We start from the raw sequence: 24107 nt of genomic DNA, 5'->3' as shown, positions 1-24107 counted from the left end.
AGCCTACACCATCCATCAACAACTTGAAAAATACTTTTCTTGTGTAAGGCAAAAGGGAAACTGTGTTGAGCTTTGTTTTACAATGCCTTCAGTTTTTCCATGACAATCTATATGAGTAGAGAGCAATGCCTAATGTCATTAAGTCTCACCCCTGGCTCTGCAAAGCCCCCCCGAGAAGCACTTCGTAATGTCAGTCTAACTAGCTTCACTTAAGTTACATCATTCTGGAACACAATCCTTCTTTTCCCCTATTTTGCCCCAAGGGAAATCACTAGCTTCCTGCTCTCAATCTTATGCAAACTTCTTTTTGTTTCCTCACTTTCAGCCACCACACCATGAATTTTACTAAATGGCAGTAAATCTTCACAGATAAAATCTGTACAGACAACTGAGAAAAATGTAGTTGATTCCAGAAAAAGTCTACTGCCTATTCTTTTTCCTGCAAAACTACTGTAACCAACAGAAGAAAGGATTGAAAATACTGCCTGATATTATTCTTATACCTAAGAAACTGCTTTGGCTAGGAGTAAGACATTTTCTAATTTCAAAAAAAGGATGATCAAAAGACAGATATATGTGAAGAATAAGTATTAACAGAAATCCAGTTTACCATTTGTTTCTTACCTATAATACCCTTAGAAAATATCCTTGTGATTGAATCATCGCTATATACTTACTTTGGTGCTTGAGTGAAATGCTGCTCTTAAATTTTCTTCATGCCTATTTAAGCACAAGTTTTCACTTTCTTGTTTCGGTGCTTCACAGACTTTATCATCTACCTCTTCAGATTGCTCTTCTTCAGTATCTTCATCATCCACACGTTCGAGAATGACAGGGTTCGGTCTTTGACTTTCAAGCCTTGGGTTTTTTGCTGCTGACCAAGAATTATCACCACTTTCAAAGCCATCACTGAAGCTTGACTTTTTCTCCTTAAGACCACAACTATCTGAGAGAGGCTGAGGTATCTCTTTTTTCCAGTCTGTTGTTTCAGAGTCTGCAAAACAGGAGTCAGCATTTCTGTGAAACTTCTCCTGTATCATGCTTTTCCTGCTCCAGCTTTCTTGTGTATCTTGCAAATTATTTAGATTTTGAAAGACAGCTTGTTTTGGTACTGACTTGCAAGATACTTCATTATTCATTATCTTTGGAGACATGGCAATTGCATCTTCTTGCAACCTTTCATAACACCCAGCTATAAAAGACACAGGAGTATCACCAGATTCCTCCACCTTTTCATCAAGTTCTTTACTTATTTTATCATCATCATCACAGACATCTAAAGTTCCACACCAAGCTTCTCCTTCATACTTAGTGTTACTAAAATACTCCAGTTTCCGACTGATTTCCCCTTTAGGTTCTGTTTTCTCCCCCTGCTCCTCCTCCAATATGTCATTAGACTGAGTTTCTTCATCTTCCAGATCCTCCTCCTCCTTTTCATCTTGTGAAAGATCCTCGTCCTCCTCCTCTTCTTCCTCTGCCTCCTCATAATCTTCATCATCATCTCCTTCATTTTCATCATCTCCCTCCTCTTCCTCCTCCTCCTCCTCCTCCAATTCTTCTTCCTCCAGGTTGCTTGCATCTGAGACATCCTGACTCAACAATTCTCCACATTCTCCTTTGTTCAGGTTTGCATCTGAGGGGGTTCTTTGTTTGAGGCTTTTCTTTGGTGACTTAGGACTTTCAATTCTAGAACCATCACCATCATCTTAAAGCACAAGAAAAAGAAAAACGCACGTGAACAAAAGGAGTTATGTAAATAGCAATAGGCATGTTACCAGATTAATGCACAGGAGAGGAGTCATCTGGGAATGTCTGGAAAAGGAGCCAGGTAAGGGATGGGCAGGATGGACGAAGGACTTGACCAGGGACAAAGGCTTAGGAGGGGATTAATATCTTCATTGTAATGATACAACTTATTTTTTTCTGAAATGACTAAGTGCTGTGTTTTCAAAATGCTACTTTTCTCACTTGCTATAGCAAAAAAAAAAAAAAAATTATAAAAATACTACTTAGCAAGTCTACTTTTATGTATCAGTATATCATACAATCTTTTCCAAATAGCTTACTGTTTTTCTTGAACTGCTGGGAAACGTTCATTAACAGTGTCAAGTTTGGCTTCTGCAGCTTCTGTAAATAAAGAATTATTTTAGCAAAAAAAAAATTTTTTTTTTTTTTTTGAACAGCAACAACAACAAATCCTTTGTTCACATCAAGTCTTGAACAGTAAATATAATCAGGCTGTCCTTTTGGTAGTGCTCAGGTGCTGGCTCCATCCTATACTTCTAACTACACAAACACTCCCCACATATGCAATTCAGTGAGTACTTCACCCCAAAACACTGTGCAGGCACCCTTCTGCAAATTGTTTCTAAAACTGTTCACATGCACAACAGTTCTAAAAATCTGTTTTTAATATCTGTCATACTTAAGTAAAATTCAGCTATATTTTAAGATTGCAGTTTCAGGATGCTTACTTGCAAATGTGCACAACACGAGTAACTGTTAAGATCCCTAGACTTAATGCATAAATTAGTCCCTGCAAGTACACTTACCAAAATATCCCTAAATTTCAAAATCACGCATCATTTCTATTTAAATCAGTGCAAGAAAATGAAATCATGTTAAAACTAAACATGCTTGCATCTCCAGCATTACAGAGTGGGTTCAACTACCACACGGGTTCCTCATCACTGCAGAATCCCAGTGCAACAGAATAGATGCTCCAGACATTACTGCAGAAGTTGATAATTCTTCAGAACATTAGTAAAAACAGTAGGCACAAGAGCTTGTAGCTGTCAAAAAGAATACTACTCAAGCATTCAAAAAAAAAAAAAAAAAAAGGGGGAAAACATGCAGTGTGAGATTACATGCAAGCACAGAATGCCATCTCATAAAAGAAAAAGATGACCCATTTGAGTAACTCATCCATTGAGCGCTCTTGAGGAACCTGACGAGGAGGAAAGGAGAACTAGGTGATGAAGGATTTCCGTAGATCCTGATAAACACCCTTTTTCTTTATCAGTTAGGATTCTATCACCAAATTTACAGGAAACAATAACAATGTTTGGAGAAGAACAGAACAGGTTATAATAGTAACTTATAAACTTTTAGGGCCTGCAAGTCTGACTCAAATGAACATGAACAAATAAAAGAATGCAGCTGTTTATCTCGTCACCTATTGCTCTTTTGCCCCAAACCACAAGTCTACTGCATGCTCTGCCACAGCTACAGGTCTTTCAGGAAAAACTCACAGCAGAAGAAAGGCTGGCAGGCCAGAGACTGCTTCTAAGGAGAAAACAATATTGGCTGGAACTGCAGTTTCTTTCAATCCCAGAGAAAACTTGCCTTCAAATCACTAATTTTTACAGGACATTCTTCCTGTAAAAGAAGCATACCTTGGGGGTAAAATCAAGTTCTTCTTCCTCAGAAGTATGCCAACTGTCATCACTCCCCTCTTTCTCAGAGCTTCTTAAAAAGCAAAGCAAAATGAGTACTGTGTCTCTCAAATCATTCCTCAGGTAAGTGTTAGGTATTTTTAAAGTCTCACCTTATTGAGTCTCCTTGGGAATAGTCATCTATTGCTGTTCAAATATTAATTGACATGTTGAAATTAGATTTGGCATGCTAAAAATTAACTAGTACATATAAACATTTGACACGGACAACTCTACAGGTCATAACAGAATGAAACTTTGGGTAGTCAATTCAACACAAGACAGCATGAATGAATGCATTTCCAAAACAACTGCTTTTTTGAGCCATACTGAATTAAAAAAAAAGAAAACAAAAAAGACCAGACTTGTATCTCCTTCGGACTCTTACACCTAGAAGATTAACAAACATCTCTAAACTAAAAAAACCAATAGTATAGCATGAATATGCTATGTTCGCAAACAGTTAAACTGGTGGTGGCTTAGCAAGACAGTAAGTAAATGAACCTCCTAAGTACTCATATTACACACATGAGTACACATCACATGCAGAGATTTTACTGTTTTCTGTGACATTATGCATATAACATTATGCTGTATACTACACTATCTGCTGCTCTACCAAATTACAGATTATTCTGAAAAGGTAAAGAAAATCAAAAAGCATAATCAAGATCTAAAGCTTATCCCCAGGTAGAATAATCACCAGCAGCTCTCTACACTGCACCAAAAAGGGTATTCAACAGACAAAAGGGGCATAATCAGGGCATTCTGTACTACACTCCAAGTATTCATCAGTGTTATGAAGGCAACTTGCACATAGGATCATAGGATAAATCAGGTCAGAAGGGATATCAGGAAGTCTCTTAGCCAACTGCCTCCTCAAAGCAGGCTCAGCTATAAGGTCAGATAAGGTTGCTTAGGGCTTTATCCAGTCCGGTCTTGAACACCTCCAAGGAGGGAGACTATACAACCTCTTTGTTCTACTGTCCTTATCATGGTAAAGCTCCTCACACCCAATTAGAAACTCTCTTGTTTCCATTTATGCCTCTTGTATCTCCGCCTCCTGTCAGGCAGCACTGGGAAGCACCCAGCTTTGTCTTCTCAGATGTACTGGAAGCTGCTGCTAGATCCTCTTCCAAGTCGCCTCTTCTCTAGGCTGAACAAGCCTTGTTTCCTCAGCCTCTCCTCAAAGGGCAAGTACTCCTGCCTCTGACGAGTCTGATGGCCCTCCACTGAACTTGCTCACTGTTGAAACACCAATCTCTCTTGCACTGAGGGCTCAAAATTATAGCCAGGGAGCTGGACACAATCCAGTGAGTGCCAAGTAGGAGCGGACAATCACTTTCCTCAATCTTTTGGCTATGCTGCTTTTAATACAGCCAAGGACACTGCTGACCTTCTCAGTTGCCAGGGCACCCTGCTGGCTCATGCTCAGCTCATTCTCTGCCAAGATCCTCTGGGCGTTCTCAGCAAAGCAGCTCTCCAGCCAGGCAGTCCCAGCATGTTTTGTAGCAAGTGGTTGTTCCTTTCCACGTGCAGGACTTGGCATTTGCCCTTGCTGAATTTTGTAAGACAGGCCTGACAGTCCAGTTACCCAGCTTTTCAAGGCCCCTCTGAATGGCAGCACTGCCCTGAAGCATATCTACCGACTCCCCCGATTTGGGGCCACTTGCAAACTCGATGAGAGTGCACTCTAGCACATCACTGATGTACTAAAGAAATCTGAACTCTAGGAATCCAGCCTAAAGAGTGCTAAAACCTCTCAACTATCAACAACCAAGATGAAATAAAAGGGGTCTTCAATTCCCAGTACAGGAGGGAAAAAACAAACAATATAATCTCCACACAGTAGCTATTTCAGTGTTCCTCAAATTCTTGATAACTAATTCTTGTTAACTATCATAACAAAATGAAGTTGCTTATGAACAGGAGACTGGTAACCTTCCATAAACTCGCATGATGACAACCAAACCAAGGTCTTAAAAGGAAAAGAAAACAAAGGCATATCATGCCTGAAGACATCTCCTACTACATTTCTGCTACATTCTACTACACTACTACTACATTTCTACTACCAGTAAACCACAAATAAGCATGGAAATTTTGTCCTAAAGACAGGGTTTATGTGGGAACTTTGATGAGTACATCTCCTGACCTGAACAGGGCTTTCAGACAATGAAATACAGCGTATGTGTTCAGTGTAGACATGTCATGTAGACAAAACCTAGAGGCTGAAACTTCCAGTGGGAGGACAAGCTAAACCAGTCAAAATACCAACACAGTCTCTGATTTTTAATGTTTCCTATTACAAACACATAATATTTAAAAATAATAATTAGTTCCACATACCACAGTTTTCTGTTAACTCACTTAGTACCAGCAGTCTAAGCTACCAGCTAACCTCCCAAACTGAATAAAAATCTGTCTCTCAGAACTGAGTGGATAGGGTGGAGCCAACAGTTATAAACTCTTGACAGGTGACTTCAGTTATATTTTCAATTAGTATAGTTATAATTAGTCAAACCAGCTGAGTAAGTTATCTGAACTTTTGCTTTCAGTGCATAGTAACTTTAAGCAATGATCAAAACCAGATCACATTGTCCTTTAAAAGGCAAGAGAGAAAGTTCATGAGCTAGCTTTCAGACAGACCTTGATGCCCTACCATAGAAATGAAATCTAAAAAAGCAGTCTCTGGGGATTGCTTGTTTCCACTTCAATTGAAGTCCATTTCCATTTTGGAGTAACGGAAGAGCATATTTAAAAAAAAAAATTATTTACTATCACTAATGACACAAAGCAAACACTCAATTCAATAATAAAGGACCCATGCAAAACATGCAAACAAATAAAAAGCACCTAAAGCCTGCTCTCAAATCTAATTTATAAAACCAAAACCATCAAAATAGGGACCTCCAGGATAATAAACATCAGATGTGTTAATATTTGTATATTGTACAACATGTTTCATATTTGAAATGCTACTGTATAGAATACCTTTCCTTGATTTTCCTGTTCTTGATGTCTGGTTAGGAGATTGTTGCATTCCTATATCCATTTACGAAAAGGCATGGAAAGGACAGATGAAACAATGACATCAGAATAAATTTGAATCCCCAGAAATTTGGAAAACATAAGCAGTACATCAACAAAGCTATAGCAACGGGAAAATCTACTGTGACTATCAGCCTACTCTATGGTTATAAGTGCTAGAAACAAAACCAATCACAATCTACAGAACTCTCCTGTCAAGGGACAGTGTCAGTGTAACTTAATTTACTTGCTCCATGTAAAATACCCATATTCCAATATTTCGCAATACTGAAACAGATTATCAGAAATTTACTCTACTGCCAACTTTAGATTTCCCTCAACTTGACTAGTCCTTGTCTAACAGACTGCAAATGCAATTCCTTCATATTTGTAGAGCACTTCATACATACAGCACACTTAAAATCCCTCCCTCTCAGCATCCCAAAAATCCTTAGGTGCCAACAACTAAACTTTGGAGATACACTATCCAGAAATTTTGAAGGAAATCTTGGTTTTCAGTACTCGCATCACCATGCAACTTTGAGCCATTACGTTATTTACACTCACTCAAGTTACAGTTTTAGCATGTTTGTTATCCCTCACTAAAAAAGCAACCCAGAAACCTGTTGCCCTAAAGCAGCTCACCGTAATAGTTGTGTCAGTTAGTGCCTAATGCAAACGTAGGCCCCTCCTACCTCAGTTTGAAGATAGGAGATTTCTGCTTACATTGATTTGACCATGCTGAACTGTTCAGATACAGAAGTTATGCCACCAGCCAGAATGCAGACACAACAAGCACTCAGAATGAATACCCTGTTCCCCAGGGCTATAAGGCAGGCCACAACTGGACCAAAACGGGCACGTTGACTGGTATGAGCATCGTGCATGTGTGTTTGTGTGTGTACGCATGTCTGTGTGCTATGGAAGAGAAGTTTTAGAATATAAATCACTATCCGCCTGCTCTACCCATCCTACTTAATAAAGTTTTATATTTTAAGTCAACGAATGGTGTGGTTCTGTTATTGCAGCTACCCGACACCAAATTTCTTCGTGACAAGGCCATAACATTTGTCTCGGAGCGGAAGGAAGGGAGTCCTGCTTATATTGATTTTACCGCAAATTCGTGGAATGGATGTGGCAAAAGGACTCCTATCAAAAACATACACTTAAAGAGTTAAGAAAGGACCTCAAGATGGTTTCTCATCCCTTGTCCGTTTCTCAGTTTTCTTAAAAGGTGATACAGGACAACTTTTCCTGACCTCAGGAGATATAAACCACACTGAAGCACTGCATTCTTTTCAAGAGCTCTACGATAAAAAAACCAACAGCTTCGGTAGGGACTCAGGGAAACACTGAAGGAACAATACACTAATATGCAGTGCAGTAGTTAAAAAAAGCTGCCACTGAAGACATACTAGAAATCTGAATCCTTGCCTTTAGAACAATTGCATAATTATTATTATTTTTTGCCAAAGAAATTCCAACTTCAAATCTAAAAAGTCTGTCATTCAGTATGCTGGGGCTGGAAGCCATTCATTTGGAGGTTTTTGCAAACCCGTCCATGATTAATAAAGAGATTCAGGTTCTGACAAAAAGTAAACATTCAAATAAGCATGAGCCAACTCCTTAAATATGCTGACTTGCTTGTTAGAGGAGAATACTTTGAAGAATGTTGAACAAGTGCAAAAGCAGCAAAAGGAATAAGGACAACACTGAAGACCCCAGAAAAATAGTACAGAAGAGCAAAAGAAAAGAATTCTGAAGTGGGTGTTTCTCTGGTCACTCAAGATCATCCCAGCTTCTCCTCTAACAGAGGCTTCAAAGCCTATTACTGCAGCATATCAAAGGGACTCTTGTGATGCAGGACCTGTGCTTTGTGGGTGCAAGCCAGAGACTGCAGAGTTAATGCCAATAAATGCTCCCTATATGCTACTAATCTCTCTCATTTAACACACTGGGCTCATCTTTTAAGAGACGGAGCACAAGGAGAAAAGGGTTCATACTACTCAGAAGAAAAACAAGCCCTACTAGAAATAGACTGAGAACAGAGCATACTCTTTCTCCTCCGAAGTCCTTAACCCACGTAATATTCTCTTCACACTTACTATGCCTCTTCAAATGTAGATAAGAAGTAAAGATTTCCCATTATATTGGGGACTTATATTAGTAGTACTATAATTCTCAAGGGATGGGGCAAATTATTTGGTTCAAGAACCCATACTTCACTGAGAGTATGTCAGTTTTGGAATCACACAACAGTGTTATTTTGCAAGCCACATATTTTAAAATAACCCAGGCCTGTCAGCCATTACAATGTGGTACCACAGCAATTATCTACACGCACGGGAGGCCATAACGGAGAGTGCTGTTTGGGTGAAAGCAACATTATGCTGATTAAACTACCTGTACCAAGCCCTTTCCAAAAAAATAAATGAGAAAAAAAAAATCTTCCTTCAATCTATCAAGAACTTTACAAATCTCTGACTAGATCAAAGCAACTGTTTCCTCGTCAAAGGAACAAAGATTGGCTCTAAATTAAATTCCTATGTCTGGGAAAAGTCAATGAGGAAAAATATCCCATGTTTTGCTCATATTTCTTGACATATTTAAAAAAGGAGTAATGAACTGTGTTTGAACACTGTCTACTGCCTATTTGCCACATAGTTCTGATAAAACACCCTCAAAAAAACAGAAAGAAAAGAACTCCCCACTGTAGGGCCCGAGATGTAAAGTACAAGACAAACAATTTCATTTAGATTAAAATATTAATTTTCTAAGATTCCTCTAGGGCTCTGTGAGCTCATAAGCATAGACTGGATTTAAAAAAAAAAAAAAAAAAAAAAATCACTGAAGGAGTTAGTTTTTTGATCACAAGGCAATTTAATTGTTTTTCTGGATCACAAGGTAATATGGATTTTTTTAAAGCTTATTTCATAAAATTACTGGAAGTGGAAGAAAAGCATTATTTTTATTGTAAATCAAACTATGTCCAAGAAGACACAGTATACACAGACACTGCATTGTTGCTGCTAACAAAGTTACTTTTCCAAGACAATTTTTCCTCAATATGTCTCTACAGCACCTACATGGAAACAATGGTAACTGATGTTGAGAAATAAGATTACTCACTAAAAGGAGCTTAGTGCAGGTGAAACTATTAATATTAAAACAAAGACGCACAAACTCACTGGAAATCAAGACTATCTTCCTGCTAACTCCTCTGTTGCTAACCAACTACAGAAATATGAACAACTACTCAGAATGAACCTACTGCTTTTGCAATTGGATTTTCACAATCTGAATGGCCATCTATAGGTAAAAAGTACACACCTGAAAAACAAAAACACTCTCACCTAGTTCCTCCCCTATCCCCCTTCTCTCTCTCTCTAGGAAAACCTATACAGGTGGGCAATCTGACAGGCAGAAGGCAACAACCCTATAAGGGGACGTGTAGCATTACACAAATAACAACTGCCTTCACAGCCTGACAAGAAGCACCTCCAGCTAGTAACAAATAAGCACATTCACAAACTTCTTGTGCTACTCCATCTGATGCCTCCACTCAAGTCAATGGTGAACACAGTAAGTGCTAACAATACAAGCCACCTAAAAAAAAGGCCATAATGATTTTCCTTACGAGCTCCTCCATGGTTAAGGATCCTACCTCCTCTGTCCACAGCAGGTGCACCCAACGTAAAGCCAGCAGCTCCTACCCGGTGAGGAGTGCTAGGTACCATGATGCCTTGTGCACCACCTGCAGAAGCGTCTCCTGTGTTTTCCCAGTCTGCATATTCTGCCAGTTGTTTACTAAGACTATATAGAGAAAGAGAGGAAATATATTTGGTAAAAATAACCACATACTTGCATATACCATTTCAGAGAACAGTTAGCAGCCACTTATTACCCATCCTACACATACTCATAGCCATATGAATTTGTACACTCATTGCTAACGGTAGTACACACAGAACTTATTGCATGACTATTACATACCTCAATATTCACTACAGTCGTGTTCATTCTAGAGATGCATATTCATACCTACGAAGTTAACAACTCCTGCTTGGCACATTTTATTCAGCCTAGCTTTTAAGCACACATAACCATGTTAGAGAAGGAACACCCACAGGTACAAAGCTATGCATAAGAGGAGTAAAACTGCTTAAGATTTTAAGAAAAGGGGTATCAGCTAGACCTCCTCTGAAACAAAAGGCTGGTAGTTCCTGGTCACTGTAATGGAAGTCAGTAAGGACAATGGTGCTGGTCTGGGGACAGGGGTTAAATGCATTTCAGTTTGCCAAGTTCCACCTCTGGATAACTGTAGGGTACAGGCACTTTAAAGAGTTTACAAAACTTGAAATCTAACAGAGGATTCTGGGTAGAGATTTTCCTCAACTTCCAGATTAACACGAGACACAGCAATGATACATATCAGGAGATGTCACTGAGCACAGCTTCAAGACAGGTCTCAACACACCATTAAACCTTGGTGCTGTTACCAAAAATGTTCAAAAGCCGCACTGATAACTGACAACCTAGTCTAATGATAAAGTTAAAAATTTACCTAGAATATCCATGAATAACAGCATAATCCTCAGCTGTCCATCCGTTAGTGTCCTTATGGGAAACATCAGCACCATACTGAAGAAGAACTTTTATCAAATTAAGCTCCCCACCAGAAGCAGCAGTCATAAGTGGGGTTCTGAAACATCCAAAATACGTTATGAAATAGATCACTTTACACAGACACTGTAATTATTTTTATTCCTATTTGCTCTCAAAAAAGGTGTTTTCCCCATTACTTTAAAATGAACAAAAAAAAGCAATTTTCATTAAGCATTAAGAGCAACAGTAAAATGGGAGAGGGATTCAAAACAATTAAGTGTTCAATCTTCAAGCTAAGCTTCCACATTGACAACACTTAACATACAAACTATGTTGCTACGCAGGAGATGTTTTTTCAAATTGAGGCAATGCTGCTGAGCTAATGGCATGTTTCCTGCCAGAAGGGCCATCCCACACAATGCCTTCTTGCAATCCTCAATGCAGAAAGCATCAGCTGAGGTATGACAGCAGCCAATGCAGACTTGCTTTCACAAGTCACACTGAAATAGCTCCTTCTGTGTGCCTCCCTGCTTTTTTTCAGCGCTCATTCCCATGCCTCTCTCATCAATCCACCCTAAGGAATACTAGAGATCCATGTGGAGTTTTGACAAACCCCCTCACCTTTCACACTGATCTCGAGCATGCACGTCAGCTCCTTTTTTAAGGAGAAACTCTACTATCTCTTCATGATGTTCAGAGACAGCAAGAATAAGCGGGGTACATCCCTCCTGAAAGGACAGATAAATGAAGTTAAAAATCAAAGTCACAAAACCCTTCAAGAGAAATAGTAATGCAACTTTTTGAAAGAACTTGCTTAACAAATATAAAAATTTACCTTATTCTGGGCATCAATATTGGCATTATGCTCAAGTAACAGCCCTGCTACAGATATATTAGGAGATACGACAGCAAGGTGAAGGGCAGTGTTGCCGTCAGCATCTGCCAGATTTGGGTCAGCACCATGCTGTAGCAGAATAGCCACACATTTTTCTTGCTGGCACTGTACTGCCTGGGAACAACACACAAAAAAAGGAAAAACTTCCAGCATTTACATTTCACTGTGTTACAATTCCCCAACCTTCCCAATGCTGGAAAATAAGAGCACCTTCAAAGATTAGCTAACACATGCCTATTCCACGCCTATCACGATATGCATGTTTCTACACAGGTCTATGTAAAGAATCCTGCAAGATACATCATTTAGTGCACAATCAATAAGCCCCACTTACAGGAACATAACATATTCCACATACCTTCATCAGTGGCGATCTGTTATCACTGTCAAAAAGATTTAGCTTACACTTGTTTTCTACTAGATATGTAACAACATCCACATGGCCGTTTGCACAAGCAAGATGCAGAGGCGTCCTAAAAATTAAATCAGCACAGACAGACAACCAAATAAATCATTTCAGGCTGTGATAAATGGATATAACGACAAGTTTCACTTTCCAAAAAGCAAGCTTAAGAAAAGATTTCTCATTCCATTACTAGTAACAGCAGTTGCACATCAAATGCCTGAGGCTGGCTAGCAAAAACCCTCCACAGCGTCTGCTTAGTAAGGTGACATCTCCTTCACTGTAGAACTGAATCTGCACAAAGAGATGCCTATGCCCAGGCATTGGTCACTGCCTCCAACAGGACTACACACATGGCACAGCAACAGAGACCAAAGCTTGGGAATCTGAGGACTATAGCAAGTAAACCTCTCAAGTTCTTCTATGATCATTCATGTCCCAGAAGTATATCAGAGATGTAGGAGATGGGTTTTATAGCAAGAATATTAGTGTTTCCCTGGACTTTGAGAATTTCTGCTTTTTCTCTAGCTTGCTTACTACTGCAGCAAAAACAAGAACATGCACCAACATGCCTCTGGTAACACACAGCGAACTAGACAGCAGAACACTGCAATCCTGACTACAGGAAAGTAACATTTGACCTTCCTGACTCATGTAACTATCACAGTCATAAAAAGCTTACCACAGAGTAAGTCCTCTCCAAGGAGGGAATACTGTGTTTCCACAATACATGACCAGCATAAGAAAATGAAACTTTTTTCTTCAAATTAAAGCCTTGCCAGAAAGAAAACAGATCCTTCAGACCACAGAACATCTTAGGTCTGATGTCAATTAACCAGCCTACTTGTCCCCAAAGACACAATCACTCAGAAAGTCCTTGCATGTGTTTCCCCCTAAAGCACAGGCACAAAGCAGCACAAGCTTCACTCTGCACAGAAGGCAAAATGCCTGCTGCTCTGCAGGACACCTGTACCAACAGAGCAGGAGACAAGCTAGAAAACAACCAGGACCCTCCTCCCTTGAAGGTGATGCAACAAAAATCCTGCAGTTCCTCAAGAACTGAGGGGAACGCCAGCACTAGTTTTGAACCACATCACTGGGGGTAGGTCCTCCTCTGTATTTGGGAAAGCTCAACTAACCTTGCAATTGTTTTGGTACCTTGCTGAGAGACAGGAGCACAACAGCTCCCCAGCTAGGTGGGAACAGAAAGGGAGAGGTACAGAAATGCAGTGGCACGCGATACAAAAACACAGCAATTTGTAATGCAGATACTACTTGTTACCCGGCAGCTGATGAGCCTCCTCCATGGCAACAAGGATGAGGACAAGAAAAACACACAAAACTTCGAAGAACTTGTAATGTCTTGCTACAGACAGGGAACTGACTGAAGCATCAACAGAAGGTCCCTCAAGAGCAACTACCACCACTTTTTGAGAAATTCCCTTATAAGCATGCGGGACCCTTCATCTCTGAAGAAATGACCGACTGAGATTACCTGAAAGCTAACCAGGACTGGTTATGAAGGAGTCCACGATCATCTAAAAGCTGCTATGCTACTACCAAGCACTACGAAACATGACAAACCTGAAGAACTCACTATCAGCTTTGCAAAGAAGAAAAGCCTTCAGAAAACCTGTGGACTCGTTGCTGCCCTCCTCAGCCAAGCCTCTCAGTCTGCCAACAGGAAAGGAGATGGCTCTGCTTGGAGCAAGGCTCGCTGAGCTCCACAGAAGACCCACTTCAGGGAACAGGCTGGCAGAGAACATCGGAGTGTTCACAGTTGCCTGTCCCTGCAAGAGGCCTCTAGTAACACCAAAGCTGTTCTGCCACCCAGCCTTCGGGATCCTGCCCAGACTCTGTTCCTCCTGCTGCTGCAATCCTATGCTGACCACCCATGGGGCAGAAGAGAACTGCTGATGCCTGAGCAGCAGCAAAACCACCCCACTGTGAGACCACAGGGAAACAGCAGGTTGGCAGCACTCGCTTCCAATGGCGCTGGAGCCGACAACCCAGCAGCCACAAGCCAAGCAATGAAAAGCTCTAGAGTTCACTCTGACTGGCAGCTGACGTGGTAAATCTCTCCTAGCGATTAACTTTGACCCAGGATTCATGATTAGCTGGCATCGTACCTACAGTGCTTCCAACCCTGTGCTGAGGTTTGCCCATCTCTTTCAGCAAGGCTGAAGGCTTTGCTAGACCACCTCCGAAAAGCTGCCTGCTCCTAAATGATGCTGTTCCAAGGAAGTCCTATGGGCTACAGGACCCGCTTTTTGGAAGGAGCCTGTAGGGGTGCTACTTGCCACGCCCCTGGCGCAGGATTTTGCTTTTAGAGATGCTGAGGAGCAGAACTGAGATATTCACGCGAACAATGGCATTTTAGCCATTACTTCCCACATCTCCTATTCTTTGCTTCTATTTCCAATGACATCAACTCTTCCACTCCCTGGAGGACACAACAAAGCTTCAACTTCAAAGCGTGGCTGGAGAAGGGCCGCGAGGCTCCTTCTGCAACCCACCTTTGCCGGGCTGCTGCCAGCTCCCACTCCTCCCTGCGCCCCCCCGGCAAGGAAACAGGACTCCGGCGACGAGGGCACCGAGGAGGCCGGGGCAAAGAGGGTAAGGCGACGCTCGGGTGGCAGGCCGAATTCAAGGGGTTCTGGCAGCACAAGCCCGATTCCCACACCCGGCCGAGGGCTGGGCTCGGCCACGGAGCCAGCCCTCCCGCTCCTCGCAGCGACACCGCCGGGGAGGGGACCCCCCACCCCGCCTCAGCGCCCGCCCGGCGCTGCTCCCGCCCTTACCGCTCCGCCTTGTCCCGCCCGTCGACGCCGTATTTCTTCAGCCCCTGCCGCACCTGGGCCAGGTCGCCGCTGGCGGCCGCACGGTGCAGCTTGCCCAGGTCCTTCTGCCGGAGCTCGTAGGCACCGGCGGGGCAGGGCAGGGAGGCGCTGCCGGACGGCGGCTGCCCTTTCTTCTTCCTCGCGAACCCGAAGATCCTCTTCATCCCGCGGCAGGGACGCGGCCGCGGGCACGGCCCCGCCTCAGGGGGAGCGACGGCGGGAGCCGCCCGGCGGGCTGCGTCGGGCCCCGGGCAGGGACGGGGGAGCGGAGCCCCCGGCAGCGGCCTCGGGCCGGCTGCTGCGGAGCGAACCGCGGGCGGGCCGGGAGCCGGAGGGCAGGGGCTCGCTCCCCCGCCGGCGGCGGCAGCAGCGGTGGTAGCGGCAGGAGCCGCCGGGGCCAGCGGCTCCCTCAGGGCGGCGAGCCCCGCGCACGCGCGGCCGGCCAGCGACGGGCGGGCAAAGGCCCCCTCCACCCGCCGCGCGGGAAGGGCGGGCGGGTCCGCGCATGCGCGGCGTCGGGAGGGCGGGCGGTGCTGGCGAGGCGCGTCAGCGTCCGGGGGGGGTGCCGGCTTATGTGTCTTTAAAGTCAGTTGCCGGCATATGTGTCTCGAGGGTCAGTTCCCGGTCTGCCCGTGCGAGTGCTTATCAGGGGCGCCGAACGGTGAGCGACGTCGCTTGCTCCCCCTCAGGCGCCGGGCAGCGGCGACGGGCGCGGGGAAGGAGGCGCCTGGATGCGGCGCTGCCGAGTGAGAGGCCCGGCGGGTGGCGGAGGGCCGGGGGGGGCCGGGCCGCGCACCCCACAGAGCCCTGGGGGATCGTCGCCGTGGAGCCGTGGGGGTGTCGACGTCCCTGGCGGCGGCAATGCCCCGCTGTGAGCGCAGGGGGCGGCTCGGCCTGGTTTGCTTTAAAAGCAAATTGTGCAAACTGGGGAAGCGCATTTAGTGCAGAACCAGAAAATCCCCTGAAGGAGTTGCGGGCGTCGCGCGTTTTTTAATCGGGTGTATTTGTTGTCTTCCAGACACCTCAGAAGAAAGGCAGGATTCTGTTTACAAGATGGCAACGTAGAGTAAACACAGTCCATCTCTACGCTCTTTCCAGGAGGAGGTGTTTCTTCTCAAGTCCTTTTTCAAGTGGAGACATGCTTAGCCACAAAAACTTTTGGTTTTTTTATAGGTCGCTCCCCAGCCAAGACCAGGAGACCCTATGGTCCCTGTCAAATGTTTCAGACTGGTCTCAATAAAAACCCTTGTTAGAGAGTCATCTTTACTTGGTAGGGCCTTTGCTGGCTGGTTGGGCTGAAATTCAGTTTCACACTTTGAAGATAAGAGGGTGCTGATGGGGCCTGTGGATATAGTCATGTGGGTACAACAGGAACTGTTCATTCATGACTAGCCAAAAAAAGATGCAAAATGAATAGCTAGAATCCATCGCTCAACCAATGTCCTGGTTTCGGCTGGGATAGAGTTAATTTTCTTCCTAGTAGCTGGTATAGTGTTGTGTTTTGGCTTCAGTATGAGAAGAATGTTGATAACACACTGATGTTTTCAGTTGTTGCTCAGTAGTGTTTAGACTAAGTCAAGGATTTTTCAGCCTCTCATGCCCAGCCAGCAAGAAGGCTGGAGGGGCACAAGAAGCTGGGAGGGGACACAGCCAGGGCAGCTGACCCCAACTTGGCCAAAGGGGTGTTCCATACCATGGGACGTCATGCCCGCTATATAAACTGGGGGGGGTTGGCTGGAGGGGGTGCAGATTGCTGCTTGGGAACTAACTGGGCATTGGTTGGAGAGTGGTGAGCACTTGCATTCTGCATCACTTGTTTTGTATATTCCAATCCTTTTATTATTATTATTGTCTTTTTATTATTGTTGTTGTTGTTGTTATTATTTCCTTCTTTTCTGTTCTGTTAAAATGTTCTTATCTCAACCCGCTAGTTTTACTTTTTTTTCCCTGAGTCTTTCCCCCCATCCCGCTGGGTGGGGGGTAAGTGAGCGAGCGGCTGCGTGGTGCTTAGTTGCCAGCTGGGGTTAAACCACGACAACCAATTACCAGCTGTTTGTATTAATTTTTGCCAGCTTTTTGATCTTTGTTCATACTATTTCTTTAATCTTTTTGTCTCATGGGTGATGCTGAAGATACCCAAATTTTTGTTTCAGTTTTAATCCATTCCTATTTTTATTTTTGTTTAATAGTTCCTTTTTGTTTGTTTGGGGTTTAAGATGTTGTTATTTCCTATTATGTTGCTTTGTCCTTTCCATGTGTTCTAGGCAGCTTATCTGTAGCTTTCTCAGTATCATCTAGTAACTGTTGTTTCTATTCCTGTCTGCATGAAATGTTCCATTCCTGTTCTGATGCCCTGCACAAGACCCGTGTACCACAGGAAGATTGCCAAACAGGGTTTAAGTGCGGCTTAAGCGTTGCATAAGCCTTGATATTTGAGTTAGTCTGCTGAAGATACACCTTTCCTTTGACACGATTCACTCTAGCTGGATAATTTAGCTCACAATCTTTGTACCTCTGAGGTACAAAATGGCACTTGCACGTTCCCTTTTTCCAGTCTGTATCTTCCCCCTATTACATCACCCTGTGTATTTTGTTTACCAAGAAGGAAAAAGTTCAATGAAGACTTGTTGGGCTGATAACTGTGTGCTGCTAATCATCCGGTTTAGTACGCCTGGTTTGCAACTGCTGTATTTTCTAGGAGGGGTGGTACAACTCAGAAAAGCAGCCTGGGAAGACTGCATTTCTCTGCATTGCTTGCTCTGAGGCTTTGAAGAGAACTGGGTGGTTACACACATCCTGCAGGCAGTGCCTGTAACAGCTTTTGCTCGCTCTAGGTGGAGAGCTGGAGCTTTTGTGGTGCTTCTGGTGTGCCACCTCTGGAGCCCTGTACAGTCAGTGGGTATGCTGAGTTGAATGGTGGCAGTTTTACTTGTTCCCACTCCTGTCTGACACTCACACCGTACACCCCCACACACGTGGGCACACAGCAGGATTAACAGATAGCCTTCTATTGAGAATGAGGAATGGGTATCTTCTAGCTTCCACTAAGTGATGAAAAAGAAATGTTATTTTCTTTTCACTACAGTAAAAGAGTGACTGTATAACAGAATAGACTTACTAGCATATTCAGAACCACATGGACTCACTGGCTCACACTTTTTGGGCAACCAATATACAGTTATCATTGAAATGGACTCTTGAGTGTGTTATTGTGGAGCCAGGTAGATGATAACTGGATTTATTAGGTTTAGTTACATTTTAGTTGATAACAAAGCACAATAAAACTTTGGTCTTCCTTCTTTTAATTAAACTACTTACAAATTATAAACCATAAGAAAGTGAGAAATGTCTGCTAAAAGTAGGACTGTAATGCCTTGAGAATTGATTTCAATTCCCAAAGGAATAGAGAGTAGCATTCCTACTAAAGTGGTTATTCTCAACATTTTTTAAAAGTCACGCCCTATAACTGCTACTAAAAATGTTTTTTCTTATGTTTAAATAGAATTTCCTGTATTTCAGATTTCAGTTTGTGGCCATTGCCTCTCAGCCCATCACAGGATGCCAAAAGGCTGCTGTTCTTTACTGCCCCCTCCCCCCAATTGATAAAGATTCCCCCCTGAGCCTTCCCAAATGAAATTCATTACAAAAAGATCTTTACTACCTTGAGGCCTCTCCTGTTCTCATACCAAGAAGCAATAGAAGAATGGTTTCATTGCCTCTGTCTCACTCATTTTCTTTCCAGTCTATCGCTGTTCAGAATCCAATCGCATGAAGACTACATAGAGGTTCAATATAAAGTGTATCAGTGATTGCAGTGATGTTACCAAAATTATTTGAGCTACAGTGCTTTGTTGGGTCAGAGCTATGGTTGGGTATGGTTGGGTTTGGTTCATCCACACAGTTGATCTAACACATCTGTTATTCTGAGTCTACCAGAAGCTAACCTCCTACCTTCTGCCCAGACCACAAGAAGGACTGCTCTAAAATACAGGAAGAGTCTGGGAACTGATTATTAGCAAGACCTCAACCCTAGTCCGCAATCTTAACAGAACTGTGCTTCAAGCCTCCCCAGAGGAAAAGGACACAGACGCATGCTGGCCATTTGCCTGGCCTCCAGGACAGGATGAAGATGCAGCTGTGAACAAAGCTGAAGTGAGCAGAAGAGAGATCTGGGGAGTTATATGGGCAGGGAAGGGGGTGGAAAGCAAAGTCAAGAAGGGGTACAATAAAACAAAGACGTATACTAGATTACAAAGTTTATTAAATATCAAGTTGAAACAGAATATCTGGAATTAAATACCATGTATTAGCTTCAAAAAAAACTTATTCATATAAAAAGGAAGAGTGTCACAGCAGCATTCATTGCTTTCCTCACTGCCTGTTAACTCAAGTCCTTGAATTAGTGGGTAAAACCCGCAAATTTTTCCAGTCTTAATTCATCTCAGTACAACCATTCTTACTTTTCCAGAACTGGGGCTTTGTTGTGTAATCGCCCGATTGCTAGTGACTTTTGCAGACAGGAAATGACAACTGCAGATCTTCAGTAACAACAGGTAACTCCCTGAAAGAAGTAGAACTGCTTGTTTTGTTGACATAAATGCCCCACAACAGCCACCACATCATCAGCGGCCACCAGCAACAAAGAGATGGGCTGTCCTATCACACAAGTTTTGGAAAGTACTAAACAGGCTCAGAGTTGATAGATTAGCATTCCTTTTTTCCCCATATGAAGTGTTTCATGTGCACCACAGGTGTTGATGTAGGAACTGCAAATGTCTAAAGCTGCAGCGATTTTTAATACAACAATCAACATGAATACCATGAGAGGCAATGGGCACAAACTGAAACACAGAGGTTCTGTCTGAACATCAGGAAACACTTTTTCACCGTGAGGGTGAGCCAGCACTGCCCACAGAGGCTGTGGCGTCTCCATCCTTGGAGATGCTCAAAAGACAACATGGTCCTGGGCAGCCGTCTCTAGATGGTCCTCCTTGAGCAGGGGGGCTGGACCAGATGACCTCCAGAGGTCCCTTCCAACCTCACCCATTCTGTGGTTCTGCGATACAAAACAAACGTACCAAAAAGACCACATAACTTTCTTGGCACTACTATACACTCACAAGTAGTTTTAAACCTAAGGCGCATAAAGTGACAGCAACGTAAAGTGCCCTGTTCTCCAGCCTGAACACTGGTAAAACTTTCAATTTCGAAGCAGAAATATTCGCTGCATCAGGACTGAAGCAGCGGGCTCCAAGCACGTCAAATAATGTCCTAAGCATTAAAATAACACTGGAAACATTAAAAACACATAGAGTGAAGGGATTAAACAGAACAAAAGGAATGCTTTTGTTAAAACACAGAACATGAGTGGAGCAAAATAATGCATCTACCTTAATAAGAAACATTTTGACAGTTCTGTCAAGCTCAAGAGTGAAGAGTAGCCAATCTGCCAGTCAGAAAAAATAGATATAGTTCTTAGTGTGAGTGCAAAATAAAACAACTGTGCATCAATAAACCATCAGGTAAATGCAACGTGCTTGACATCCATTTAATAGACTTAGAATTTATATTCAGATAATAAAAATAAACATGTTTTCACATCTGAACAATCTGAAGGATGGGAAACCACAGATGCACTATGTAAACAAAATTATTCCCCGAGCCTTTGCCTAGCATATTGTTCAAATCAGATAATTTTTGGTTAGAACATCACGGTACTCCTGTATTGCCCTGGAAAGGGGATCCTGGTCAACATGGACATTTCTTGAAGATCCAGCAGATCCAGTTTCAAGTTCAGCAGTGGCTAGGGAGAACAGAGACAAGATTCCTGGTGTTACTTTTATAGTAGACAGGGCCAAGTAAGTCACTGTAAAAACATTTTGGGTAACTGGAGAGACTACAATCCAGACAGATTTAAAAACTTCCAAAGGAACATAACAATGACAGGGCTAGGCACAAAGGGAGAAACACATTTTTTCCACATGTGCTTATTAGTCAACAGTACTTTTAAAGCTAGTGAAAGACATTCCAGAGGCCTCACGCTGAACATCTTCAGGGAACTGCAAAGCAGTGACTCTGGAGGAACAGCTGTGAAATGGGTGGAATTCCTCTTTGGACACCTGGCCTTACATTACAGCCCATGTTTTATGCTACCTATTACAAGCATTCAACTCACGTTTGCCTAAACACTACTGAACGATCTTTTCCTAAAGGAAGGCTATCTTTTGTCACTGATTATATTCTTCTTGCTTATCCAAAAAAGACCGCAACCTATAAGCTACAAATATAAGCAATGAATAAGACACATGGCAAAAATCAAGAACTAACAGCAGAAAATGTGTACGGTATGGTTTAGTGCTGAATGCACTTGATGTACACGGAAGGAGAAGTAACAGCTGAAGTCTACAAAAATCTTTTCCCAGGGCTGCTTCTACATTTGATATATGTGCTTGGGGATTAACTCTAGCGAAAGGTGACTTCAGCTTAAGCCAAGTGTATCTGTGTGGGGGAAACGGGTTAGTTTTCTTTGTGCTTGGTTTTTTTCAGGCAACCGCATAACATTCTACCCAGTATGTTGGTAAGCAGGAAGTTTTCACATTCAAGTCTAAACTGGAAAGCTAGCAGAAAAAACCCCTGTGCTTAGCACAAGACCTTGACAGCTTTCAAGCCATTCTTTTCAAGAGTTAGGAACAGTCATCTGTTTCCTTAAAAACAATCCTAACATAAGGACACATTACCCTCTCCAAGTTCTTTAGTGATTTTTTCATCCAGTTCCCGCCGTACCTAGAATTATATAGAAAACGTACAGTTAGTATTTCATAAGTAACCTTTTTGTAACTTTAAACTTCTAAAACAATCTTAAAACCCCCACGTAACATGTGATCAAAACTACAATACCATCCCAAATACAGACATCTTGGTTTGGGGTTTGATTTTTAATGAAGAGAAACTCTCGGTCAGCCAGGCTGTAGCAGTCTCATTGCTGAGCAACACTAACTGTAGCACAAAACAACCTGTAACTCACCAGCTGGACTATAACCGGGCACTTAGAAAATATACAGGAAAGAAGCACAGTGGCGTTATTACAATGAAGGTATGGCAAAAGTCTATCATCAAATACACGAGCAGAATGTCAGCTAAATGCTGAGATCCGCACAAATGCCATCCATAGGGACAAATTCAGTTGAGGCTGGCTTCTGCAGCTTCGTAAGAGAAGCGCAAAAGCAGCTGCTGCAGGATTGACATACACCATCGTATAGAAAAAAGCATGTGCCGATATTCTTCTTTTCTCCACTTTAAGATGGAAAATTGAAAGAGCTCCTGCAGACCACGCCAGGATTCTTCTTTGTTGTTATTGCCAAGACCACGACACGCATAGAATATAAAAACACACATGACTTTTTCTTGCGAACTTTGTACGAAGAAACTATAGCAGCAGCTACGGCTTCTACACAGCAAGAGCTGTGGGGTTTATTATGTAACCAGAATCAGCTTAAGGAGCACTTACTCCTTTCTCCCCTAGAAGGTGGTTATTGCTACCAGTTAAGTTATTCTCACTTATGATTCTGACTTCAAAGTCTTCATAAGAAGAAGTCAGCTCTTTTGAAGAGTCATAGTCCAAGCGCTAGATGCTGTTGTTTACGTTTGATGATACTTGTGGCTCCTACATTTTTCCATCAAGTCTGTGACACATAGAAGTGAATTTCAAAATAGATACCACACAGCTTCCAGGCCTATGAGGGCCACGAAGATGCTGAAGGGCTTGGACCACGTGAGCTATGTGGAGAGGCTGAGAGCTGTGACTGTTTCTTTACTGGAGCAGAGAAAGCTCAGGGAGACCTTATCTATGTATATAAATACTTGGTGGGGTGAGTAAAGAAGATGGAGCCAGACTCTTGTCAGTGGTGCCAAGTAAAAGAACAAGAGGAAAGGGCACAAATCAAAATAGAGGAAATTTCATTTTAACATAAGGAAATTTGGGGTTTTTTCCTTTTTAAATTGTAAGCGTGGTCACACCCCGGAACAAGTTGCCCAGAAAAGGTTGTGGAGTGTCCATCCTTGGAGATGTACAAAACCTAGCTGGACATGACCCTGAACAACCTGCTATGGCTGACCCTGCTTTGAGCAGGGGTGGGGCTGGACTGGACGATCTTCGAGGCCCCTTCCACCCTCGCCCATCCTGTGATTCTCTGATTTTAGTACTGAATCCCTGGGGGAATAACTCTTTATTTTATGACAGGAGCAACATACCGCCACCACCACAAAGAACTGAAAACACTGTACAACGTACTCCACAGGCAAAAGCCTCAGGAAGGGAAGCAATCTGCATACCCTCGCAAGAGGAGGCAGTAACAGGCAGTAACTCCAAAGGCCAAAGAAGTGGGGCCGTAAACCAGCAAAGGGGAGGGAAGGGCCCTCTCGCCAGGCCTACAGGGATAGCTGCGACCAAATTCACCAGCTCCTCCAGGAGGGCCACCACGCCGTGGTACTTCCTTGGAATAGTCTGTGCCTTCACAGCTAGAAGAGGGGAGCACAGAGCTGAAAGAACAACAGAAAAGGCCCCCCCAAATCCCCAAACCTCTAATTGTTTTCAAGCAGGTACAAGCAGCAGCAAAAATCCTGGGGAGAAGGGACCTCCTAACACATGAAATGAGACAGAGGTAACAGAAAAAAAGCAGGAAAACTAATGCCTAGACCAAAAGACGACCCAAACCCAGGGCCCATCCTAAGCAAAGCAGCAGTAGTTGAGGCGTTAGAAGAAACCACTTTCCCTGGTTTCTGGCGCCCTCACCATGACCAGAAGGTCCACAGGACCCTCCGCAACATGTGTGGATGCATCAAGAGAAGAAAAAAATCTTGTTTTCCTCTTACTCATTCCAGTTACATCTTTGTGAATCTCA

At 43.0% G+C, this 24107-nt stretch overlaps 2 protein-coding genes and 1 long non-coding RNA gene across 6 annotated transcripts in view; all 3 read right to left on the bottom strand.

Annotated features, from left to right (window-relative positions):
• Positions 1-15651, bottom strand: part of LOC115341726 (ankyrin repeat domain-containing protein 26-like) — a 59281-nt gene extending 43630 nt beyond the window's left edge. The window contains exons 1-11 of one of the 4 annotated variants that reach the window (XM_030015125.2): positions 15169-15651; positions 12323-12437; positions 11905-12078; positions 11691-11797; positions 11029-11166; positions 10129-10277; positions 6429-6488; positions 3548-3581; positions 3396-3468; positions 2067-2127; positions 678-1705 (exon numbers count right to left, since the gene is read on the bottom strand). In XM_030015125.2, coding sequence (XP_029870985.1) covers positions 678-1705; positions 2067-2127; positions 3396-3468; positions 3548-3581; positions 6429-6488; positions 10129-10277; positions 11029-11166; positions 11691-11797; positions 11905-12078; positions 12323-12437; positions 15169-15371 — 2142 coding nt within the window. In that variant the 5' untranslated portion in view covers positions 15372-15651. The remainder of the gene's footprint in view (positions 1-677; positions 1706-2066; positions 2128-3395; positions 3469-3547; positions 3582-6428; positions 6489-10128; positions 10278-11028; positions 11167-11690; positions 11798-11904; positions 12079-12322; positions 12438-15168) is intronic. The other 3 variants (XM_030015126.2, XM_030015128.2, XM_030015127.2) reach the window with 3 other exon arrangements.
• A 3799-nt stretch (positions 15652-19450) lies between these two features.
• LOC115341730 lies at positions 19451-20738 on the bottom strand. Its single transcript, XR_003923501.2, has 2 exons — positions 20598-20738; positions 19451-20263 (listed from the first exon to the last, which is right to left on the bottom strand). It is a non-coding gene; the product is annotated as an uncharacterized LOC115341730 (long non-coding RNA).
• Positions 20739-20741: 3 nt separating this feature from the next.
• The window catches only part of LOC115340964 (ankyrin repeat domain-containing protein 26-like), a 43064-nt gene continuing 39698 nt past the window's right edge, over positions 20742-24107 (bottom strand). Inside the window, exon 20 of the mRNA XM_030013018.1 lies at positions 20742-20992. Within this exon, the coding sequence (XP_029868878.1) occupies positions 20889-20992 (104 nt within the window). The 3' untranslated portion in view covers positions 20742-20888. The remainder of the gene's footprint in view (positions 20993-24107) is intronic.

The sequence above is a fragment of the Aquila chrysaetos genome, chromosome 5 (assembly GCF_900496995.4).
Source record: "Aquila chrysaetos chrysaetos chromosome 5, bAquChr1.4, whole genome shotgun sequence".
NCBI classification, from domain to species: Eukaryota; Metazoa; Chordata; class Aves; order Accipitriformes; family Accipitridae; genus Aquila; species Aquila chrysaetos.
Note: the sequence above shows the minus strand (reverse complement) of the source record. Positions and strands in the feature narration are given on the sequence as shown.